This window comes from Crinia signifera, chromosome 19 (genome assembly GCF_055691185.1).
Source record: "Crinia signifera chromosome 19, ASM5569118v1, whole genome shotgun sequence".
NCBI classification, from domain to species: domain Eukaryota; kingdom Metazoa; phylum Chordata; class Amphibia; order Anura; family Myobatrachidae; genus Crinia; species Crinia signifera.
Genome location: NC_139226.1, coordinates 143,616,408 through 143,639,880, shown reverse-complemented (window position 1 = coordinate 143,639,880; position 23,473 = coordinate 143,616,408). Strand labels below are relative to the sequence as shown.

Below are 23,473 nucleotides of genomic sequence, written 5' to 3'. Positions count from 1 at the left end.
TGTGTAATGTAGCTCAGATGTCAGTGTGTAGCCCGGCTGTGTAATGTAGCTCAGATGTCAGTGTATAGCCCGGCTGTGTAATGTAGCTCAGATGTCAGTGTGTAGCCCGGCTGTGTAATGTAGCTCAGATGTCAGTGTGTAGCCCGGCTGTGTAATGTAGCTCAGATGTCAGTGTGTAGCCCTGCTGTGTAATGCAGGTGTGACGTCAGTGTGTAGCCCGGCTGTGTAATGTAGCTCAGATGTCAGTGTGTAGCCCGGCTGTGTAATGTAGCTCAGATGTCAGTATGTAGAGACCTCCTGTGTGATGTCAATTATCGGCCTGCTATGTGATGTTGGGGTAATGCTGTGTAATGTAGCAGAGATATCAGTTTGTAGCCAGTACTGCACTTTGTACTTTAGTTTTTACCTGCACGACAGAAGACACCCCTGAGTGACAGTAGACACGCCCATAGGTGGGGATAGACACGGCCCTTGTGTAGAATGTGATACGCCCCCTCAACGCCAATCAATAATCTCCCTGAAACTACTTTTCAAAAGTAGGCAAGTATGGGATAACCCTGTCATGGCTGGTCTGGGGGGGGGGGGGGGGGGGGGGGAATAACCCTGTCATGGCTGGTCTGGAAATAACCCCGTCACGGCTGGTCTGGGGTGGAAGTAACCCTGTCATGGCGGGTCTGGGGTGGAAATAACCCTGTCATGGCGGGTCTGGGGTGGAAATAACCCTGTCATGGCGGGTCTGGGGTGGAAGTAACCCTGTCATGGCTGGTCTGGGGTGGAAAATAACCCTGTCATGGCTGGTCTGGGGGAGAAATAACCCTGTCATGGCTGGTCTGGGGTGGAAATAACCCCGTCATGGCTGGTCTGGGGTGGAAATAACCCCGTCATGGCTGGTCTGGGGTGGAAATAACCCCGTCATGGCTGGTCTGGGGTGGAAATAACCCCGTCATGGCTGGTCTGGGGGGAAATAACCCCGTCATGGCTGGTCTGGGGTGGAAATAACCCTGTCATGGCGGGTCTGGGGTGTGGAAATAACCCTGTCATGGCTGGTCTGGGGGGGGGGGGGGGGGGGGGGGGGGGAAATAACCCTGTCATGGCTGGTCTGGGGTGGAAATAACCCCGTCATGGCTGGTCTGGGGTGGAAATAACCCTGTCATGGCGGGTCTGGGGTGGAAATAACCCCGTCATGGCTGGTCTGGGGGGGAAATAACCCCGTCATGGCTGGTCTGGGGGGGAAATAACCCCGTCATGGCTGGTCTGGGGGGGAAATAACCCCGTCATGGCTGGTCTGGGGTGGAAATAACCCTGTCATGGCGGGTCTGGGGTGGAAATAACCCTGTCATGGCTGGTCTGGGGTGTGGAAATAACCCTGTCATGGCTGGTCTGGGGGGAAAATAACCCTGTCATGGCTGGTCTGGGGGGGGAAATAACCCTGTCATGGCTGGTCTAGGGGGGAAATAACCCTGACATGGCTGGTCTAGGGGGAGGGGGGAAATAACCCTGTCATGGTTGGTCTGGGGGGGGGGGATAACCCTGTCATGGCTGGTCTGGGAGGGGGGAATAACCCTGTCATGGCTGGTCTGGGGGGGGGGAATAACCCCGTCATGGCTGGTCTGGGGTGGAAATAACCCCGTCATGGCTGGTCTGGGGTGGAAATAACCCCGTCATGGCTGGTCTGGGGGGGAAATAACCCTGTCATGGCGGGGTCTGGGGTGGAAATAACCCTGTCATGGCTGGTCTGGGGTGTGGAAATAACCCTGTCATGGCGGGTCTGGGGGGGATAACCCTGTCATGGCTGGTCTGGGGGGGAAATAACCCTGTCATGGCGGGTCTGGGGGGGAAATAACCCTGTCATGGCGGGTCTGGGGGGGAAATAACCCTGTCATGGCGGGTCTGGGAAGGAAATAACCCTGTCATGGCGGGTCTGGGGGGGGGAAATCACCCTGTCATGGCTGGTCTGGGGGGGGGGGGGGGGGGGGAATAACCCTGTCATGGCTGGTCTGGGGGGGGGGGGGGAATAACCCTGTCATGGCTGGTCGGGGGGGGGGGGGGGGGGGGAATAACCCGGTCATGGCTGGTCTGGGGGGGGGGGGGGTTTAACCCATACTTGCCTACCCTCCTGCATTTAGCGGGAGGCTCCCGACTTTCACAAGAGCCTCCCGCTGCCCCGCAAAGCCCCACAGTCCTCCCGGTTTCTGGGTCCGTCCATTAAAATATGGACTGCGTATGGGGACTAAGTAAAAACCGGACCCGGATAAGACACCGAGGGGTGTCCCATGCGGGGGGTGTCTTGTCCGGGGGATGCCTGTGATTGCTCACACCAGGGACATGGGGAAGGGGAGATTACAGCCTCCCCGTGTGGTCTGGACCGTTCCAGTTTTTATTACACCCCCAGACCATGCGGTGAGGCTGTATTCTCCCCCCTCTCCTCTCCCAGGTGACAGGTGCGAGAGCAGCCTCATCAGATGGAGCACCCCCGGACAGGACACCCCCGGACCGGATACTACAAGCTCCGGAAAGCAGAGTTTGATGTCCAGTCCGGCATTCCGGTGTCTTATCCGATTCCGGATTTTACCCATACCCCTGCGTATGCGCTCATCCGGAATTGGTGGGGGGCGGAGCGTGCAGGGAGCACATCACAGCCGGCCAGGCCACCGCGAGGCCGAGGCTGCTGCTGCTGCTGTGTGTACTGGCTGACAGGAAGCAGTCAGTGTGCACTGTAGTGTATTGGGAGGAGCAGCAGAGCCGGCAGCCAGGCCTCTGCTTTACGCCAGCTGGCCCCGCCCACCACAGTGAGCTCCGTGCATCAGGCCTGCTGCCAGCTCTTCCTTCCTTCCTCCCCAGCCGGCAGTGATCTGCCTCCCCCTCCACACACTGCCGGGATCCTGCACCCCCAGCAAGGAGTAACACAGCCAGGTTAGTGTGCACTGGGGGCTGCCTGCATGTAATGTGTGCGTGGCTGCAATATAAGGGGAATGAGGGGGGGGGGGGGGGGGGGGGGTATAGGTAATTTAGTGGTGTATGTCCTGGGGGAGTGGGGACAGTGTGTAATATTCAGTAGTGTCTGTACTGGGTGTAATAACATATGGTGTAGTGTATATTGCATACCTCCCAACTGTCACGCTTACCGCGGGAACGTCCCGATATTCGGGGACGTTCCCGCGTCCCGCCCGGGGCCGCCATTGTCCCGCGGTGGGGGGACAGTTGGGAGCCCCCCCCAGCTTGCCGAGAATAGACGCTGTGCACATGCGCACAGCGTCTATTCAGCGCCGACGAGCCACGAGCGGCGAAAACGGGGCGTGGCCGGAGTTCGCGAGGCCACGCCCCCTTTTCTCAAGACCGCGCCCACTTTTCGGGAGCGCGCTCCCAACTTCAAAAGTTGGGAGGTATGATATTGTACCATGGGATTGTGTACAATATGCTGTGTGTACTGGGTGTAACGTGGAGGGCTGTGTATAATGTACAATGTGCTGTGTGTAATATGGGGGTGGGGCCATGTATAACGTTGTTAGTGTTAAGCAGTGCTGTGTAACGTAGCTGTGACGTCAGTGTGTAGCCCTGCTGTGTAATGCAGCTGTGACGTCAGCTGTGTAATGTAGCTCAGATGTCAGTGTGTAGCCTGGCTGTGTAATGTGGCTCAGATGTCAGTGTGTAGCCCGGCTGTGTAATGTAGCTCAGATGTCAGTGTGTAGCCCGGCTGTGTAATGTAGCTCAGATTTCAGTGTGTAGCCCGGCTGTGTAATGTAGCTCAGATGTCAGTGTGTAGCCCGGCTGTGTAATGTAGCTCAGATGTCAGTGTGTAGCCCGGCTGTGTAATGTAGCTGTGACGTCAGCTGTGTAATGTAGCTGTGACGTCAGCTGTGTAATGTAGCTCAGATGTCAGTGTGTAGCCCGGCTGTGTAATGTAGCTGTGACGTCAGCTGTGTAATGTAGCTCAGATGTCAGTGTGTAGCCCGGCTGTGTAATGTAGCTCAGATGTCAGTGTGTAGCCCGGCTGTGTAATGTAGCTCAGATGTCAGTGTGTAGCCCGGCTGTGTAATGTAGCTCAGATGTCAGTGTGTAGCCCGGCTGTGTAATGCAGGTGTGACGTCAGTGTGTAGCCCGGCTGTGTAATGTAGCTCAGATGTCAGTGTGTAGCCCGGCTGTGTAATGTAGCTCAGATGTCAGTGTGTAGCCCGGCTTTGTAATGTAGCTCAGATGTCAGTGTGTAGCCCGGCTGTGTAATGTAGCTCAGATGTCAGTGTGTAGCCCTGCTGTGTAATGCAGCTGTGACGTCAGTGTGTAGCCCGGCTCTGTAATGTAGCTCAGATGTCAGTGTGTAGCCCGGCTGTGTAATGTAGTTTAGATGTCAGTGTGTAGCCCGGCTGTGTAATGTAGCTCAGATGTCAGTGTGTAGCCCGGCTGTGTAATGTAGCTCAGATGTCAGTGTGTAGCCCGGCTGTGTAATGCAGGTGTGACGTCAGTGTGTAGCCCGGCTGTGTAATGTAGCTCAGATGTCAGTGTGTAGCCCGGCTGTGTAATGTAGCTCAGATGTCAGTGTGTAGCCCGGCTTTGTAATGTAGCTCAGATGTCAGTGTGTAGCCCGGCTGTGTAATGTAGCTCAGATGTCAGTGTGTAGCCCGGCTGTGTAATGTAGCTCAGATGTCAGTGTGTAGCCCGGCTGTGTAATGTAGCTCAGATGTCAGTGTGTAGCCCGGCTGTGTAATGCAGCTGTGACGTCAGTGTGTAGCCCGGCTCTGTAATGTAGCTCAGATGTCAGTGTGTAGCCCGGCTGTGTAATGTAGCTCAGATGTCAGTGTGTAGCCCGGCTGTGTAATGTAGCTCAGATGTCAGTGTGTAGCCCGGCTGTGTAATGTAGCTCAGATGTCAGTGTGTAGCCCGGCTGTGTAATGTAGCTCAGATGTCAGTGTGTAGCCCGGCTGTGTAATGTAGCTCAGATGTCAGTGTGTAGCCCTGCTGTGTAATGCAGGTGTGACGTCAGTGTGTAGCCCGGCTGTGTAATGTAGCTCAGATGTCAGTGTGTAGCCCGGCTGTGTAATGTAGCTCAGATGTCAGTATGTAGAGACCTCCTGTGTGATGTCAATTATCGGCCTGCTATGTGATGTTGGGGTAATGCTGTGTAATGTAGCAGAGATATCAGTTTGTAGCCAGTACTGCACTTTGTACTTTAGTTTTTACCTGCACTACAGAAGACACCCCTGAGTGACAGTAGACACGCCCATAGGTGGGGATAGACACGCCCCTTGTGTAGAATGTGATACGCCCCCTCAACGCCAATCAATAATCTCCCTGAAACTACTTTTCAAAAGTAGGCAAGTATGGGATAACCCTGTCATGGCTGGTCTGGGGGGGGGGGGGGGGGGAATAACCCTGTCATGGCTGGTCTGGAAATAACCCCGTCACGGCTGGTCTGGGGTGGAAATAACCCTGTCATGGCGGGTCTGGGGTGGAAGTAACCCTGTCATGGCTGGTCTGGGGTGGAAATAACCCTGTCATGGCGGGTCTGGGGTGGAAATAACCCTGTCATGGATGGTCTGGGGTGGAAATAACCCCGTCATGGCTGGTCTGGGGGGGAAATAACCCCGTCATGGCTGGTCTGGGGTGGAAGTAACCTGTCATGGCTGGTCTGGGGTGGAAATAACCCTGTCATGGCTGGTCTGGGGTGGAAATAACCCCGTCATGGCTGGTCTGGGGTGGAAATAACCCCGTCATGGCTGGTCTGGGGTGGAAATAACCCCGTCATGGCTGGTCTGGGGTGGAAATAACCCCATCATGGCTGGTCTGGGGTGGAAATAACCCCGTCATGGCTGGTCTGGGGTGGAAATAACCCCGTCATGGCGGGTCTGGGGTGGAAATAACCCTGTCATGGCTGGTCTGGGGTGTGGAAATAACCCTGTCATGGCTGGTCTGGGGGGGGGGGGGGGGGAATAACCCTGTCATGGCTGGTCTGGGGTGGAAATAACCCGTCATGGCTGGTCTGGGGTGGAAATAACCCTGTCATGGCGGGTCTGGGGTGGAAATAACCCTGTCATGGATGGTCTGGGGTGGAAATAACCCCGTCATGGCTGGTCTGGGGGGGAAATAACCCCGTCATAGCTGGTCTGGGGTGGAAATAACCCCGTCATGGCTGGTCTGGGGTGGAAATAACCCTGTCATGGCGGGTCTGGGGTGGAAATAACCCTGTCATGGCTGGTCTGGGGTGTGGAAATAACCCTGTCATGGCTGGTCTGGGGGGAAAATAACCCTGTCATGGCTGGTCTGGGGGGGAAATAACCCTGTCATGGCTGGTCTAGGGGGGAAATAACCCTGTCATGGCTGGTCTAGGGGGAGGGGGGAAATAACCCTGTCATGGCTGATCTGGGGGGGGGGGAAATAACCCTGTCATGGCTGGTCTGGGGGGGGGGGGGGGAAATAACCCTGTCATGGCTGGTCTGGGGGGGGGGAAATAACCCTGTCATGGCTGGTCTGGGTGGGAAATAACCCTGTCATGGCTGGTCTGGGGGGGAAATAACCCTGTCATGGCTGGTCTGGGGGGGGGGGGGAAATAACCCTGTCATGGCTGGTCTGGGTGGGAAATAACCCTGTCATGACTGGTCTGGGCAGGAAATAACCCTCTCATGGCGGGTCTGGGGGGGAAATAACCCTGTCATGGCTGGTCTGGGGGGGGGGGGGAATAACCCTGTCATGGCTGGTCTGGGCGTAAAATAACCCTGTCATGGCTGGTCTGGGGGGGGAAATAACCCTGTCATTGCTGGTCTGGGGAGGAAATAACCCTGTCATGGCTGGACTGGGTTGGAAATAACCCTGTCATGGCTGGTCTGGGTGGGAAATAACCCTGTCATGACGGGTCTGGGGGGAAATAACCCTGTCATCACTGGTCTGGGGGGGGGGGGGGGGGGGGGAAATAACCCTGTCATGGCTGGTCTGGGGGGGGGAAATAACCCTGTCATGGCTGGTCTGGGGTGGAAATAACCCTGTCATGGCTGGTCTGGGGGAGAAATAACCCTGTCATGGCTGGTCTGGGGTGGAAATAACCCCGTCATGGCTGGTCTGGGGTGGAAATAACCCCGTCATGGCTGGTCTGGGGTGGAAATAACCCCGTCATGGCGGGTCTGGGGTGGAAATAACCCTGTCATGGCTGGTCTGGGGTGTGGAAATAACCCTGTCATGGCTGGTCTGGTGGGGGGGGGGGGAAATAACCCTGTCATGGCTGGTCTGGGGTGGAAATAACCCCGTCATGGCTGGTCTGGGGTGGAAATAACCCTGTCATGGCGGGTCTGGGGTGGAAATAACCCTGTCATGGATGGTCTGGGGTGGAAATAACCCCGTCATGGCTGGTCTGGGGGGGAAATAACCCCGTCATAGCTGGTCTGGGGTGGAAATAACCCCGTCATGGCTGGTCTGGGGTGGAAATAACCCTGTCATGGCGGGTCTGGGGTGGAAATAACCCTGTCATGGCTGGTCTGGGGTGTGGAAATAACCCTGTCATGGCTGGTCTGGGGGGAAAATAACCCTGTCATGGCTGGTCTGGGGGGAAATAACCCTGTCATGGCTGGTCTAGGGGGGAAATAACCCTGTCATGGCTGGTCTAGGGGGAGGGGGGAAATAACCCTGTCATGGCTGATCTGGGGGGGGGGGGGAAATAACCCTGTCATGGCTGGTCTGGGGGGGGGGGGGGGAAATAACCCTGTCATGGCTGGTCTGGGGGGGGGGAAATAACCCTGTCATGGCTGGTCTGGGTGGGAAATAACCCTGTCATGGCTGGTCTGGGGGGAAATAACCCTGTCATGGCTGGTCTGGGGGGGGGGGGGAAATAACCCTGTCATGGCTGGTCTGGGTGGGAAATAACCCTGTCATGACTGGTCTGGGCAGGAAATAACCCTCTCATGGCGGGTCTGGGGGGGAAATAACCCTGTCATGGCTGGTCTGGGGGGGGGGGGAATAACCCTGTCATGGCTGGTCTGGGCGTAAAATAACCCTGTCATGGCTGGTCTGGGGGGGGAAATAACCCTGTCATTGCTGGTCTGGGGAGGAAATAACCCTGTCATGGCTGGACTGGGTTGGAAATAACCCTGTCATGGCTGGTCTGGGTGGGAAATAACCCTGTCATGACGGGTCTGGGGGGAAATAACCCTGTCATCACTGGTCTGGGGGGGGGGGGGAATAACCCTGTCATGGCTGGTCGGGGGGGGGGGGGAATAACCCTGTCATGGCTGGTCTGGGCGTAAAATAACCCTGTCATGGCTGGTCTGGGGGGGGAAATAACCCGGTCATTGCTGGTCTGGGGAGGAAATAACCCCGTCATGGCTGGTCTGGGTTGGAAATAACCCTGTCATGGCTGGTCTGGGGGGGGGGGGGGGGGATAACCCTGTCATGGCTGGTCTGGGGGGAAATAACCCTGTAATGGCTGGTCTGGGGGGGAAATAACTCTGTCATGGCTGGTCTGGGGTGGAAATAACCCTGTCATGGCTGGTCTGGGGTGGAAATAACCCTGTCATGGCTGGTCTGGGGGGGGGGGGGAAAATAACCCTGTCATGGCTGGTCTGGGGGGGGGGGGGGAAATAACCCTGTCATGGCTGGTCTGGGGGGGGGGAAATAACCCTGTCATGGCTGGTCTGGGTGGGAAATAACCTGTCATGGCTGGTCTGGGGGGGAAATAACCCTGTCATGGCTGGTCTGGGGGGGGGGGGGGAAATAACCCTGTCATGGCTGGTCTGGGTGGGAAATAACCCTGTCATGACTGGTCTGGGCAGGAAATAACCCTCTCATGGCGGGTCTGGGGGGAAATAACCCTGTCATGGCTGGTCTGGGGGGGGGGGGGGGGGAATAACCCTGTCATGGCTGGTCTGGGCGTAAAATAACCCTGTCATGGCTGGTCTGGGGGGGGAAATAACCCTGTCATTGCTGGTCTGGGGAGGAAATAACCCTGTCATGGCTGGACTGGGTTGGAAATAACCCTGTCATGGCTGGTCTGGGTGGGAAATAACCCTGTCATGACGGGTCTGGGGGGAAATAACCCTGTCATCACTGGTCTGGGGGGGGGGGGGGGGGAAATAACCCTGTCATGGCTGGTCGGGGGGGGGGGGGGGGAATAACCCTGTCATGGCTGGTCTGGGCGTAAAATAACCCTGTCATGGCTGGTCTGGGGGGGGGAAATAACCCGGTCATTGCTGGTCTGGGGAGGAAATAACCCCGTCATGGCTGGTCTGGGTTGGAAATAACCCTGTCATGGCTGGTCTGGGGGGGGGGGGGGGGGATAACCCTGTCATGGCTGGTCTGGGGGGAAATAACCCTGTAATGGCTGGTCTGGGGGGGAAATAACTCTGTCATGGCTGGTCTGGGGTGGAAATAACCCTGTCATGGCTGGTCTGGGGTGGAAATAACCCTGTCATGGCTGGTCTGGGGTGGAAATAACCCTGTCATGGCTGGTCTGGGGTGGAAATAACCCTGTCATGGCAGGTCTTGGGGGGGAAGGGGGGAATAACCCTGTCATGGCTGGTCTGGGTGTGAAATAATCCTGTCATGGCTGGTCTGGGTGTGAAATAACCCTGTCATGGCTGGTCTGGTTGTGAAATAATCCTGTCATGGCTGGTCTGGGGGGCAAATAACCCTGTCATGGCTGGTCTGGGGGGGGGGGGATAACCCTGTCATGGCTGGTCTGGGAGGGGGGAATAACCCTGTCATGGCTGGTCTGGGGGACGGGGGGGGAATAACCCTGTCATGGCTGGTCTGGGGGGGGGGGGGGGGGAATAACCCTGTCATGGCTGGTCTGGGTGTGAAACAACCCTGTCATGGCTGGTCTGGGGGGGAAATAACCCTATCATGGCTGGTCTTGGGGGGGGGGGGGGAATAACCCTGTCATGGCTGGTCTGGGTGGGAAATAACCCTGTCATGGCTGGCCGGGGGGGGGGGGGGGGGGGAGAAATAACCCTGTCATGGCTGGTCTGGGGGGGGGGGGGGAAATAACCCTGTCATGGCTGGTCTGGGGGAGAAATAACCCTGTCATGGCTGGTCGGGGGGGGGGGGGGGGGGGTAAATAACCCTGTCATGGCTGGTCTGGGTGGGAAATAACCCTGTCATGACTGGTCTGGGCAGGAAATAACCCTGTCATGGCGGGTCTGGGGGGAAATAACCCTGTCATCACTGGTCTGGGGGGGGGGGAATAACCCTGTCATGGCTGGTCGGGGGGGGGGGGGGGGGAAACCCTGTCATGGCTGGTCTGGGCGTAAAATAACCCTGTCATGGCCGGTCTGGGGGGGGAAATAACCCTGTCATTGCTGGTCTGGGGAGGAAATAACCCCGTCATGGCTGGACTGGGTTGGAAATAACCCCTGTCATGGCTGGTCTGGGTGGGAAATAACCCTGTCATGACTGGTCTGGGCAGGAAATAACCCTGTCATGGCGGGTCTGGGGGGAAATAACCCTGTCATCACTGGTCTGGGGGGGGGGGGGGGGAAATAACCCTGTTATGGCTGGTCGGGGGGGGGGGGGGGAAATAACCCTGTTATGGCTGGTCGGGGGGGGGGGGGGGATAACCCTGTCATGGCTGGTCTGGGCGTAAAATAACCCTGTCATGGCTGGTCTGGGGGGGGAAATAACCCTGTCATTGCTGGTCTGGGGAGGAAATAACCCTGTCATGGCTGGTCTGGGTTGGAAATAACCCTGTCATGGCTGGTCTGGGGGGGGGGGGGGGGATAACTCTGTCATGGCTGGTCTGGGGTGGAAATAACCCTGTCATGGCTGGTCTGGGGTGGAAATAACCCTGTCATGGCTGGTCTGGGGTGGAAATAACCCTGTCATGGCTGGTCTTGGGGGGGGAAGGGGGAATAACCCTGTCATGGCTGGTCTGGGTGTGAAATAATCCTGTCATGGCTGGTCTGGGTGTGAAATAACCCTGTCATGGCTGGTCTGGGTGTGAAATAATCCTGTCATGGCTGGTCTGGGGGCAAATAACCCTGTCATGGCTGGTCTGGGGGGGGGGGGGGGGGGATAACCCTGTCATGGCTGGTCTGGGAGGGGGGAATAACCCTGTCATGGGCTGGTCTGGGGGGGGGGGGGGAATAACCCTGTCATGGCTGGTCTGGGTGTGAAATAACCCTGTCATGGCTGGTCTGGGGGGAAATAACCCTGTCATGGCTGGTCTTGGGGGGGGGGGGGGGGAATAACCCTGTCATGGTTGGTCTGGGGTGGAAATAACCCTGTCATGGCTGGTCTGGGTGGGAAATAACCCTGTCATGGCTGTTTTGGGGGGGGGGGGGGAATAACCCTGTCATGGCTGGTCTGGGGGGAAATAACCCTGTCATGGCTGGTCTGGGGGGGGGGGGGATAACTCTGTCATGGCTGGTCTGGGGTGGAAATAACCCTGTCATGGCTGGTCTGGGGTGGAAATAACCCTGTCATGGCTGGTCTGGGGTGGAAATAACCCTGTCATGGCTGGTCTTGGGGGGGGGAAGGGGGGAATAACCCTGTCATGGCTGGTCTGGGTGTGAAATAATCCTGTCATGGCTGGTCTGGGTGTGAAATAACCCTGTCATGGCTGGTCTGGGTGTGAAATAATCCTGTCATGGCTGGTCTGGGGGCAAATAACCCTGTCATGGCTGGTCTGGGGGGGGGGGGGGGGGATAACCCTGTCATGGCTGGTCTGGGAGGGGGGAATAACCCTGTCATGGCTGGTCTGGGGGGGGGGGAATAACCCTGTCATGGCTGGTCTGGGTGTGAAATAACCCTGTCATGGCTGGTCTGGGGGGGAAATAACCCTGTCATGGCTGGTCTTGGGGGGGGGGGGGGGGGGAATAACCCTGTCATGGTTGGTCTGGGGTGGAAATAACCCTGTCATGGCTGGTCTGGGTGGGAAATAACCCTGTCATGGCTGTTTTGGGGGGGGGGGGGGGGAATAACCCTGTCATGGCTGGTCTGGGGGGAAATAACCCTGTCATGGCTGGTCTGGGGGGGAAATAACTGTCATGGCTGGTCTGGGGTGGAAATAACCCTGTCATGGCTGGTCTGGGGTGGAAATAACCCTGTCATGGCTATGGTCTGGGGTGGAAATAACCCTGTCATGGCTGGTCTTGGGGGGGGGGAAGGGGGGAATAACCCTGTCATGGCTGGTCTGGGTGTGAAATAATCCTGTCATGGCTGGTCTGGGTGTGAAATAACCCTGTCATGGCTGGTCTGGGTGTGAAATAATCCTGTCATGGCTGGTCTGGGGGCAAATAACCCTGTCATGGCTGGTCTGGGGGGGGGGGGATTAACCCTGTCATGGCTGGTCTGGGAGGGGGGAATAACCCTGTCATGGCTGGTCTGGGGGGGGGGAATAACCCTGTCATGGCTGGTCTGGGTGTGAAATAACCCTGTCATGGCTGGTCTGGGGGGGAAATAACCCTGTCATGGCTGGTCTTGGGGGGGGGGGGGAATAACCCTGTCATGGTTGGTCTGGGGTGGAAATAACCCTGTCATGGCTGGTCTGGGTGGGGAAATAACCCTGTCATGGCTGGTCTTGGGGGGGGGGGGGGGGGAATAACCCTGTCATGGCTAATTTAGAAAATTATGAAAGAAAAAGAGGAACCACCATTTCTTTATCAGCTCTTTTGTATCTTACATCAATGGCAGCCACTGGCCTAATTCAGGCATGTCCAAACTGTGGCCCTCCAGCTATTGTAAAACTACACATCCCAGCATGCCTTGCCATAGTTTTAGCATTCCCTAATAGCAACAGTGTGGCAAGGTATGATGGGACTTGTAGTTTCACAACACCTGGAGGGCCGCAAGTTGGACATGCCTGGCATAAGTTTACCCATCATTCAACCTATCTCCTACTTACCTTTCAGTATGTTGTGTGCAGTTTGTACACAGCGCAGAGATGGGGAACAGTATACATAATCTACCACAGTGTTACTCTCCAGCAGAGCTTCCCCTAGAACACACAAAATACCCATCACATATCGACCACACATACAGTAGCATTGTATACTATACAGACATGATGTTCTCACGTTCCCTCAGACCAATGCTGGGTGACTTCTGCATCATACACGTACCAATATCATGTCAGTTTGGGCACGTGAGTCCTGGCATGTGAGGGGCAGCTAAAGCCCGGAGGCATCAGCAGTCGACAGGAACTAAACACATGTGTGGCAAACACCAGAACACAGAGGAACCGTATACATCCTTTCATTGTATTGGTAACAGCCACTGCAGTATAGATTGATCACCATGCGTGTCTGCCTGCCATCTGTATATTCCTGTATGCGTGTCTGCCTGCCATCTGTATATTCCTGTATACGTGTCTGCCTGCCATCTGTATATTCCTGTATACCTGTCTGCCTGCCACCTGTATATTCCTGTATGTGTGTCTGCCTGCCACCTGTATATTCCTGTATACGTGTCTGCCTGCCACCTGTATATTCCTGTATACCTGTCTGCCTGCCACCTGTATATTCCTGTATACGTGTCTGCCTGCCATCTGTATATACCTGTATACGTGTCTGCCTGCCACCTGTATATTCCTGTATACCTGTCTGCCTGCCACCTGTATATTCCTGTATACGTGTCTGCTGCCATCTGTATATACCTGTATACGTGTCTGCCTGCCACCTGTATATTCCTGTATACGTGTCTGCCTGCCACCTGTATATTCCTGTATACGTGTCTGCCTGCCACCTGTATATTCCTGTATACGTGTCTGCCTGCCACCTGTATATTCCTGTATACGTGTCTGCCTGCCACCTGTATATACCTGTATACCTGTCTGCCTGCCACCTGTATATTCCTGTATACGTGTCTGCCTGCCACCTGTATATTCCTGTATGCGTGTCTGCCTGCCATCTGTATATTCCTGTATACCTGTCTGCTTGCCACCTGTATATTCCTGTATACGTGTCTGCCTGCCACCTGTATATTCCTGTATACGTGTCTGCCTGCCACCTGTATATTCCTGTATGTGTGTCTGCCTGCCACCTGTATATTCCTGTATACGTGTCTGCCTGCCACCTGTATATTCCTGTATGCGTGTCTGCCTGCCACCTGTATATTCCTGTATGCGTGTCTGCCTGCCACCTGTATATTCCTGTATGCGTGTCTGCCTGCCACCTGTATATTCCTGTATGCGTGTCTGCCTGCCACCTGTATATTCCTGTATGCGTGTCTGCCTGCCACCTGTATATTCCTGTATGCGGGATTGCCGGTTAGTCCTGATTGCGGGATTGCCGGTTAGTCCTGATTGCGGGATTGCCGGTTAGTCCTGATTGCGGGATTGCCGGTTAGTCCTGATTGCGGGATTGCCGGTTAGTCCTGATTGCGGGATTGCCGGTTATTGCTGTATGGGGGATTGCCGGTTAGTCCTGTCTGCGGGATTGCCGGTTAGTCCTGTCTGCGGGATTGCCGGTTAGTCCTGTCTGCGGGATTGCCGGTTAGTCCTGTATGCGGGATTGCCGGTTAGTCCTGTATGCGGGATTGCCGGTTAGTCCTGTATGCGGGATTGCCGGTTAGCCCTGTATGCGGGATTGCCGGTTAGCCCTGTCTGCGGGATATACTATACAGACATGATGTTCTCACGTTCCCTCAGACCAATGCTGGGTGACTTCTGCATCATACACGTGCCAATGTCATGTCAGTTTGGGCATGTGGGTCCTGGCACACGAGGGGCGGCTTAAGCCCGGAGGCATCAGCAGTCGACAGGAACTAAACACATGTGTGGCAAACACCAGAACACAGAGGAACCGTATACATCCTTTCATTGTATTGGTATATTCCTGTATACGTGTCTGCCTGCCACCTGTATATTCCTGTATGCGTGTCTGCCTGCCACCTGTATATTCCTGTATGCGTGTCTGCCTGCCACCTGTATATTCCTGTGTATACGTGTCTGCCTGCCACCTGTATATTCCTGTATGCGTGTCTGCCTGCCACCTGTATATTCCTGTGTATACGTGTCTGCCTGCCACCTGTATATTCCTGTATGCGTGTCTGCCTGCCACCTGTATATTCCTGTATGCGTGTCTGCCTGCCACCTGTATATTCCTGTATGCGTGTCTGCCTGCCACCTGTATATTCCTGTATGCGTGTCTGCCTGCCACCTGTATATTCCTGTATGCGTGTCTGCCTGCCACCTGTATATTCCTGTGTATACGTGTCTGCCTGCCACCTGTATATTCCTGTATGCGTGTCTGCCTGCCACCTGTATATTCCTGTATGCGTGTCTGCCTGCCACCTGTATATTCCTGTATGCGTGTCTGCCTGCCACCTGTATATTCCTGTATGCGTGTCTGCCTGCCACCTGTATATTCCTGTATGCGTGTCTGCCTGCCACCTGTATATTCCTGTATGCGTGTCTGCCTGCCACCTGTATATTCCTGTATGCGTGTCTGCCTGCCACCTGTATATTCCTGTATGCGTGTCTGCCTGCCACCTGTATATTCCTGTATGCGTGTCTGCCTGCCACCTGTATATTCCTGTATGCGTGTCTGCCTGCCACCTGTATATTCCTGTATGCGTGTCTGCCTGCCACCTGTATATTCCTGTATGCGTGTCTGCCTGCCACCTGTATATTCCTGTATGCGTGTCTGCCTGCCACCTGTATATTCCTGCATGCGTGTCTGCCTGCCACCTGTATATTCCTGCATGCGTGTCTGCCTGCCACCTGTATATTCCTGCATGCGTGTCTGCCTGCCACCTGTATATTCCTGCATGCGTGTCTGCCTGCCACCTGTATATTCCTGCATGCGTGTCTGCCTGCCACCTGTATATTCCTGTATGCGTGTCTGCCTGCCACCTGTATATTCCTGTATGCGTGTCTGCCTGCCACCTGTATATACCTGTATGCGTGTCTGCCTGCCACCTGTATATACCTGTATGCGTGTCTGCCTGCCACCTGTATATACCTGTATGCGTGTCTGCCTGCCACCTGTATATTCCTGTATGCGTGTCTGCCTGCCACCTGTATATTCCTGTATGCGGGATTGCCGGTTAGTCCTGATTGCGGGATTGCCGGTTAGTGCTGATTGCCGGTTAGTCCTGATTGCGGGATTGCCGGTTAGTCCTGATTGCGGGATTGCCGGTTAGTCCTGATTGCGGGATTGCCGGTTAGTCCTGATTGCGGGATTGCCGGTTAGTCCTGTCTGCGGGATTGCCGGTTAGTCCTGTCTGCGGGATTGCCGGTTAGCCCTGTCTGCGGGATTGCCGGTTAGCCCTGTCTGCGGGATTGCCGGTTAGCCCTGTCTGCGGGATTGCCGGTTATTCCTGTCTGCGGGATTGCCGGTTAGCCCTGTCTGCGGGATTGCCGGTTAGCCCTGTCTGCGGGATTGCCGGTTAGCCCTGTCTGCGGGATTGCCGGTTAGCCCTGTCTGCGGGATTGCCGGTTAGCCCTGTCTGCGGGATTGCCGGTTAGCCCTGTCTGCGGGATTGCCGGTTAGCCCTGTCTGCGGGATTGCCGGTTAGCCCTGTCTGCGGGATTGCCGGTTAGCCCTGTCTGCGGGATTGCCGGTTATTCCTGTCTGCGGGATTGCCGGTTATTCCTGTATGCGGGATTGCCGGTCAGTCCTGTATGCGGGATTGCCGGTCAGTCCTGTATGCGGGATTGCCGGTCAGTCCTGTCTGCGGGATTGCCGGTCAGTCCTGTCTGCGGGAATGCCGGTCAGTCCTGTCTGCGGGAATGCCGGTCAGTCCTGTCTGCGGGAATGCCGGTCAGTCCTGTCTGCGGGAATGCCGGTCAGTCCTGTCTGCGGGAATGCCGGTCAGTCCTGTCTGCGGGATTGCCGGTCAGTCCTGTCTGCGGGATTGCCGGTCAGTCCTGTCTGCGGGATTGCCGGTCATTCCTGTCTGCGGGATTGCCGGTTATTCCTGTCTGCGGGATTGCCGGTTATTCCTGTATGCGGGATTGCCGGTTATTCCTGTATGCGGGATTGCCGGTCAGTCCTGTATGCGGGATTGCCGGTCAGTCCTGTATGCGGGATTGCCGGTCAGTCCTGTATGCGGGATTGCCGGTCAGTCCTGTATGCGGGATTGCCGGTCAGTCCTGTATGCGGGATTGCCGGTCAGTCCTGTATGCGGGATTGCCGGTTATTCCTGTGTGCGGGATTGCCGGGTATTCCTGTGTGCGGGATTGCCGGGTATTCCTGTATGCGGGATTGCCGGGTATTCCTGTATGCGGGATTGCCGGGTATTCCTGTATGCGGGATTGCCGGGTATTCCTGTGTGCGGGATCGCCGGGTATTCCTGTGTGCGGGATCGCAGGTTATTCCTGTGTGCGGGATTGCCGGTTAGTCCTGTGTGCGGGATTGCCGGTTATATCTGTTTGCGGGATTGCCGGTTAGTCCTGTCTGCGGGATTGCCGGTTAGCCCTGTCTGCGGGATTGCCGGTTAGCCCTGTCTGCGGGATTGCCGGTTAGCCCTGTCTGCGGGATTGCTCCGGTATGTATGCTACATAGATAATGGTTTCATTAGATGGAGATACAGCCTTGGCATCCGCTGCGGCATCTGTAACCTAATATGTGCGAATCGCACATAAAACACAGCACATGTGTTACCTTCTTAGAGCGTGTATACTCACCAACAAGTTGCGCCTGTGTGCACCCGAAGACCGTTATCGGGGCGTCCTTCTCGTATTCCCTGTAGCCGCCACTTCTCTGCGGTAAACTGGGCAGCATGTTCAGGTTCGTCCGTACGTAACGGCCTGCGAATGACCGGAACAAAGTAACAAGTACTGACAGGCACAGGAAAAGTAGGTGGTTGCTTACTGCATAATACCATATTGTGTACAGAACTGCTGGACCACAGCCCACAGGCCGCACGCTAACGTTGTTGGGGTTTCTCTAATAGATGATAACATTCAACCTTGCTTTAAAGGTCTTATTTATACATCTAATGGTATATATATATATATATATATATATATATATATATAAATATATATATATATATATATATTACTGTCAAGACCAACCATCTCCTAACAGTCATCTTTGAAGCACAGCCTGTAACATGGCAGTTAGTAGCGGATTGGCTGGTACTTTATCTCTCTCCAAGGTTTAGCACATTTCCGTCTATACCCCCAATTACATTTTTGCTCCAAATACATTTATAGAACGGACACTGACCTTTTGCATCAAAACACTGAGATAGCCAATATTTCCCAAAGACCACGTCCATCCTCTCCCCGTGGCGGCACACAAAGAGACAGCGCTTCTTGGGGCCCAGCTGGCTGTTCATTCGCAGCGGCTGCACAAGAGGTGTGTCATAAGAGCACAGGTTATCATTTACCAATGTACAGCAAGTAAGTCAATGTCCTGACAGCTCATTGGACAGCACTGATTTACTCCCCCCTCCCCCTATCCCATTCTACAATAATACCCCTTTTACACCAGAGGTTGGACCCGGGATATTGCCTCTCCAGTCCGGGGCGGGGCGTGGTGTAAATGGGCTGAAAAAAAATAACACGGGTACTGTTCCCCGGGAATCTGACCCGGCAAATGTTCAGGGTCGGACACGGGGCTTATCCGGGGCTCAGGGTGGTGTAAATGGTCATTATCCGGGTTATTTGGTGGGTAGAGGGGCGCGAAGAGCTGATTGGTGCTTCTGCAGCTCTGGCAGATGATGTAATCTGCTGGAGACCCGCACAGGGCGCATGTAGCAGTGCAGCAGCAGCGTTACCACGCTCTGTGCTGCAAGCACACTCCACACTGTGTTTACAGCCTCATCTGCTGCAGCACACACTGGCTGTCACGCAGTGTGTTCCACTTTGGCTGACCCCAAACCTGATCTGCACCATCATGTCTGCAACTGCAACACAGCTACTCCGTCTGCCATCTTTGCTGCAATGCTGGGAGCAGAACCCACCCCCTCCCTTTTCCCTTTCTTGTGACCTCATCTCAAACAGCCCAAAGGTCCATTTTTAATGACACCAGCAAGGAAAGACAGGGCTGATCCGTTTTCAGTGTGAAAGGGCCTTACCCGGGAATAACCCGGATTGAATTGCAGTGTAAATGGGGTCTGAGGCAGGGCATGCCCTGGCAATTTCCCGTGTTCGATTTCCCGGGTCCTACCCGGTATTCTGGTGTAAAAGTGGTATAAGTCTGGTAGACGCACCAGTGTTTCCAGTCAGGTAAACCAGGCAATTGTGCTGGTATCCCATAGGTCCACAGTGTCTAGGACAATAGGTCGATACCATGTGGTTAACAAGTACGCAGTCGACATATATAAAAGGTAAACACAAGCAAACGTTTGACATGGCAATTGTGACACATGAAAATGGCAACTTAATTTATTTGGGGGGGGTCAAGATTTTTTTTTACTTTTCATACGTTACCATCCACGTCACCTTTGATTTGGAACGGTAAAGCCAAATGCTTAGTAAGCGCAAGCAGCCATGCACTGATTAATTCTACAAATTAACACCCCAAAAAACATGAAAAACTCAAGTTGTCCTTGTTATGCGGTGACTATTTCCATGTTGGTCTTTTCCTTGTTTTTGTCTATGTCCACCTTGTGCATTTGGGGACGACCTTATACTGTAATAACCATTGTGCTTACCCCCTATTCCTCATAAGGCCACTAGGGGGCAGTCGTTGACCATGCAGGGAGTGTGCAGTCAGCACAGTACACTGCAGCAATGCGACCTAACAATGAACGTACACAACTTCCAGTACTGCGTGAGCACAAACCTCAGCGTTACACAATTAGCCGCTTACAGGCGGTGCAGACACACATAACATTTTCCATTTCCTCATGAGGATAAATGAGAACCAGAAGCCATTTGGAGAAGTAAAGGGGTCACTTCCAGCTTACGCCAACTTTTGTACTAAAAATATCAGCACTCTGTTCCGGTGTCCTGACGCCCGCTCGCCCCTCGTGCGAATTTAGTCCCACACATAACAATCGTGTAGAGGGGTAAATGCGCTTACTGAATGTGATACTCATATCAAGGTTCCAAAGTATATATTCCAGATTTATAGGGGCACCATCTGACGTACCGGGGTCTGCACTGCATTGTAGATTAGTACTTAATGTCCATTCCAGGGCGTGCAAGGAATATTGTACTGCGGACGCACAATACGTATATATGTAACTCTATATATGCCTGTGTGTATTGTGGCAGAGACAGCTTCTCTGCATGAAGGTAATGTGGAGGATCCAGACCAGGTGTTGGAGCAGTAGCAGAAGCCAGGTGTGTAATCAGCTGCACCTGTGATCTCCTGATATAAGTGTTTCCAAGGCAAAGGGTAAATGCTCCTGATGGTGGATTAGCTGCCCAAGTGATAGGCCGGGGTGTTGGCTATGGTAGGGAACACTGGAGAATTTGCAAGAGTCTTTTCTATGTTGGATTAACTGTATGCTGCTGCCTGTAACTACGCTTGCCTATGGAATTAATCTGGTATGCTGTGACCTGCTTTATAAAATAAAGATCAAAGTCTGAATCCCTGTGTATGTGATCCTATTCCCAATATGTATGTATGTATGTATGTATGTATGTATGTATGTATGTATGTGCAGGGTCAGACTGGCCCACTGGTACACCGGGGGAATTCCCAGTAGGCCCCACCTACTCCTCTACGGGGTCAGTAACTGTGAGCAAGGACCACGGATGGAAGTCAATGCTCGCTTTGCTTCTATGGATGATACAGTAAGAGAAGCTTGTGAATAAAACCCTGGAATTAGCATTTTAGCCACAGACCAAAGTTAGGCCACCCAAGCTGCCGGTCCTGGTAGCAGAGCTGAGCACATATACACACGCCACATGCTAAGGCAGAGATGTCACATGTGATATAACGGTAAGCTTTGTGGACACCATTTCCGATATCATTGAGGGGTGGGGGTCATGCTTTCATGTGGAGTGCAGTTGGATAATATCGTTAGTCCACTGACCACTGATAGGTCGTTATCTCAGAGCTGCAATTATCTTTGGCTGTCATATCACGGAGCGTCTGCCTTCCACATCCGGGCTACACACAGTCATGTGCTGGCACCGAGGCTGGCGCCTAACTCCCCAGTCACCCTGTTACATGTTCCTCACCTGCATGTGCTGGCGCCTAACTCCCCAGTCACCCTGTTACATGTTCCTCACCTGCATGTGCTGACACCGAGGCTGGCACCTAACTCCCCAGTCACCCTGTTACATGTTCCTCACCTGCATGGGCTGACACCGAGGCTGGCGCCTAACTCCCCAGTCACCCTGTTACATGTTCCTCACCTGCATGTGCTGGCGCCTAACTCCCCAGTCACCCTGTTACATGTTCCTCACCTGCATGTGCTGACACCGAGGCTGGCACCTAACTCCCCAGTCACCCTGTTACATGTTCCTCACCTGCATGGGCTGACACCGAGGCTGGCGCCTAACTCCCCAGTCACCCTGTTACATGTTCCTCACCTGCATGTGCTGACACCGAGGCTGGCGCCTAACTCCCTAGTCACCCTGTTACATGTTCCTCACCTGCATGGGCTGACACCGAGGCTGGCGCCTAACTCCCCAGTCACCCTGTTACATGTTCCTCACCTGCATGTGCTGACACCGAGGCTGGCACCTAACTCCCCAGTCACCCTGTTACATGTTCCTCACCTGCATGTGCTGACACCGAGGCTGGCACCTAACTCCCCAGTCACCCTGTTACATGTTCCTCACCTGCATGTGCTGACACCGAGGCTGGCGTCTAACTCCCCAGTCACCCTGTTACATGTTCCTCACCTGCATGTGCTGACACCGAGGCTGGCACCTAACTCCCCAGTCACCCTGTTACATGTTCCTCACCTGCATGTGCTGACACCGAGGCTGGCGTCTAACTCCCCAGTCACCCTGTTACATGTTCCTCACCTGCATGGGCTGGCACCGAGGCTGGCGCCTAACTCCCCAGTCACCCTGTTACATGTTCCTCACCTGCATGTGCTGACACCGAGGCTGGCACCTAACTCCCCAGTCACCCTGTTACATGTTCCTCACCTGCATGTGCTGACACCGAGGCTGGCGTCTAACTCCCCAGTCACCCTGTTACATGTTCCTCACCCGCATGTGCTGGCACCGAGGCTGGCGCCTAACTCCCCAGTCACCCTGTTACATGTTCCTCACCTGCATGTGCTGGCGCCTAACTCCCCAGTCACCCTGTTACATGTTCCTCACCTGCATGTGCTGACACCGAGGCTGGCACCTAACTCCCCAGTCACCCTGTTACATGTTCCTCACCTGCATGTGCTGACACCGAGGCTGGCGTCTAACTCCCCAGTCACCCTGTTACATGTTCCTCACCTGCATGGGCTGGCACCGAGGCTGGCGCCTAACTCCCCAGTCACAATGTTACATGTTCCTCACCTGCATGTGCTGACACCGAGGCTGGCGCCTAACTCCCCAGTCACCCGGTTACATGTTCCTCACCTGCATGTGCTGACACCGAGGCTGGCGTCTAACTCCCCAGTCACCCGGTTACATGTTCCTCACCTGCATGTGCTGGCGCCTAACTCCCCAGTCACCCTGTTACATGTTCCTCACCTGCATGTGCTGGCGCCTAACTCCCCAGTCACACTGTTACATGTTCCTCACCTGCATGTGCTGGCGCCTAACTCCCCAGTCACCCTGTTACATGTTCCTCACCTGCATGTGCAGACACCGAGGCTGGCGCCTAACTCCCCAGTCACCCTGTTACATGTTCCTCACCCACATGTGCTGACACCGAGGCTGGCGCCTAACTCCCCAGTCACCCTGTTACATGTTCCTCACCTGCATGTGCTGACACCGAGGCTGGCGCCTAACTCCCCAGTCACCCTGTTACATGTTCCTCACCTGCATGTGCTGACACCGAGGCTGGCGCCTAACTCCCCAGTCACCCTGTTACATGTTCCTCACCTGCATGTGCTGACACCGAGGCTGGCGCCTAACTCCCCAGTCACCCTGTTACATGTTCCTCACCTGCATGTGCTGACACCGAGGCTGGCGCCTAACTCCCCAGTCACCCTGTTACATGTTCCTCACCTGCATGTGCTGACACCGAGGCTGGCGCCTAACTCCCCAGTCACCCTGTTACATGTTCCTCACCTGCATGTGCTGACACCGAGGCTGGCGCCTAACTCCCCAGTCACCCTGTTACATGTTCCTCACCTGCATGTGCTGGCGCCTAACTCCTCAGTCACCCTGTTACATGTTCCTCACCTGCATGTGCTGACACCGAGGCTGGCGTCTAACTCCCCAGTCACACTGTTACATGTTCCTCACCTGCATGTGCTGACACCGAGGCTGGCGCCTAACTCCCCAGTCACACTGTTACATGTTCCTCACCAGCATGTGCTGACACCGAGGCTGGCGCCTAACTCCCCAGTCACCCTGTTACATGTTCCTCACCTGCATGTGCTGGCGCCTAACTCCCCAGTCACCCTGTTACATGTTCCTCATCTGCATGTGCTGACACCGAGGCTGGCGCCTAACTCCCCAGTCACCCTGTTACATGTTCCTCACCTGCATGTGCTGGCGCCTAACTCCCCAGTCACATGTTCCTCACCTGCA

At 54.9% G+C, this 23,473-nt stretch overlaps 1 protein-coding gene across 2 annotated transcripts in view; it reads right to left on the bottom strand.

Moving 5' to 3' along the window:
- The window catches only part of UBASH3B (ubiquitin associated and SH3 domain containing B), a 160,506-nt gene that overhangs the window by 37,808 nt on the left and 99,225 nt on the right, over window positions 1-23,473 (bottom strand). For both annotated transcript variants that reach the window (XM_083163582.1, XM_083163583.1), the window contains exons 8-10: window positions 18,090-18,210; window positions 17,543-17,665; window positions 12,818-12,910 (exon numbers count right to left, since the gene is read on the bottom strand). In XM_083163582.1, the coding sequence (XP_083019708.1) occupies window positions 12,818-12,910; window positions 17,543-17,665; window positions 18,090-18,210 (337 nt within the window). The remainder of the gene's footprint in view (window positions 1-12,817; window positions 12,911-17,542; window positions 17,666-18,089; window positions 18,211-23,473) is intronic.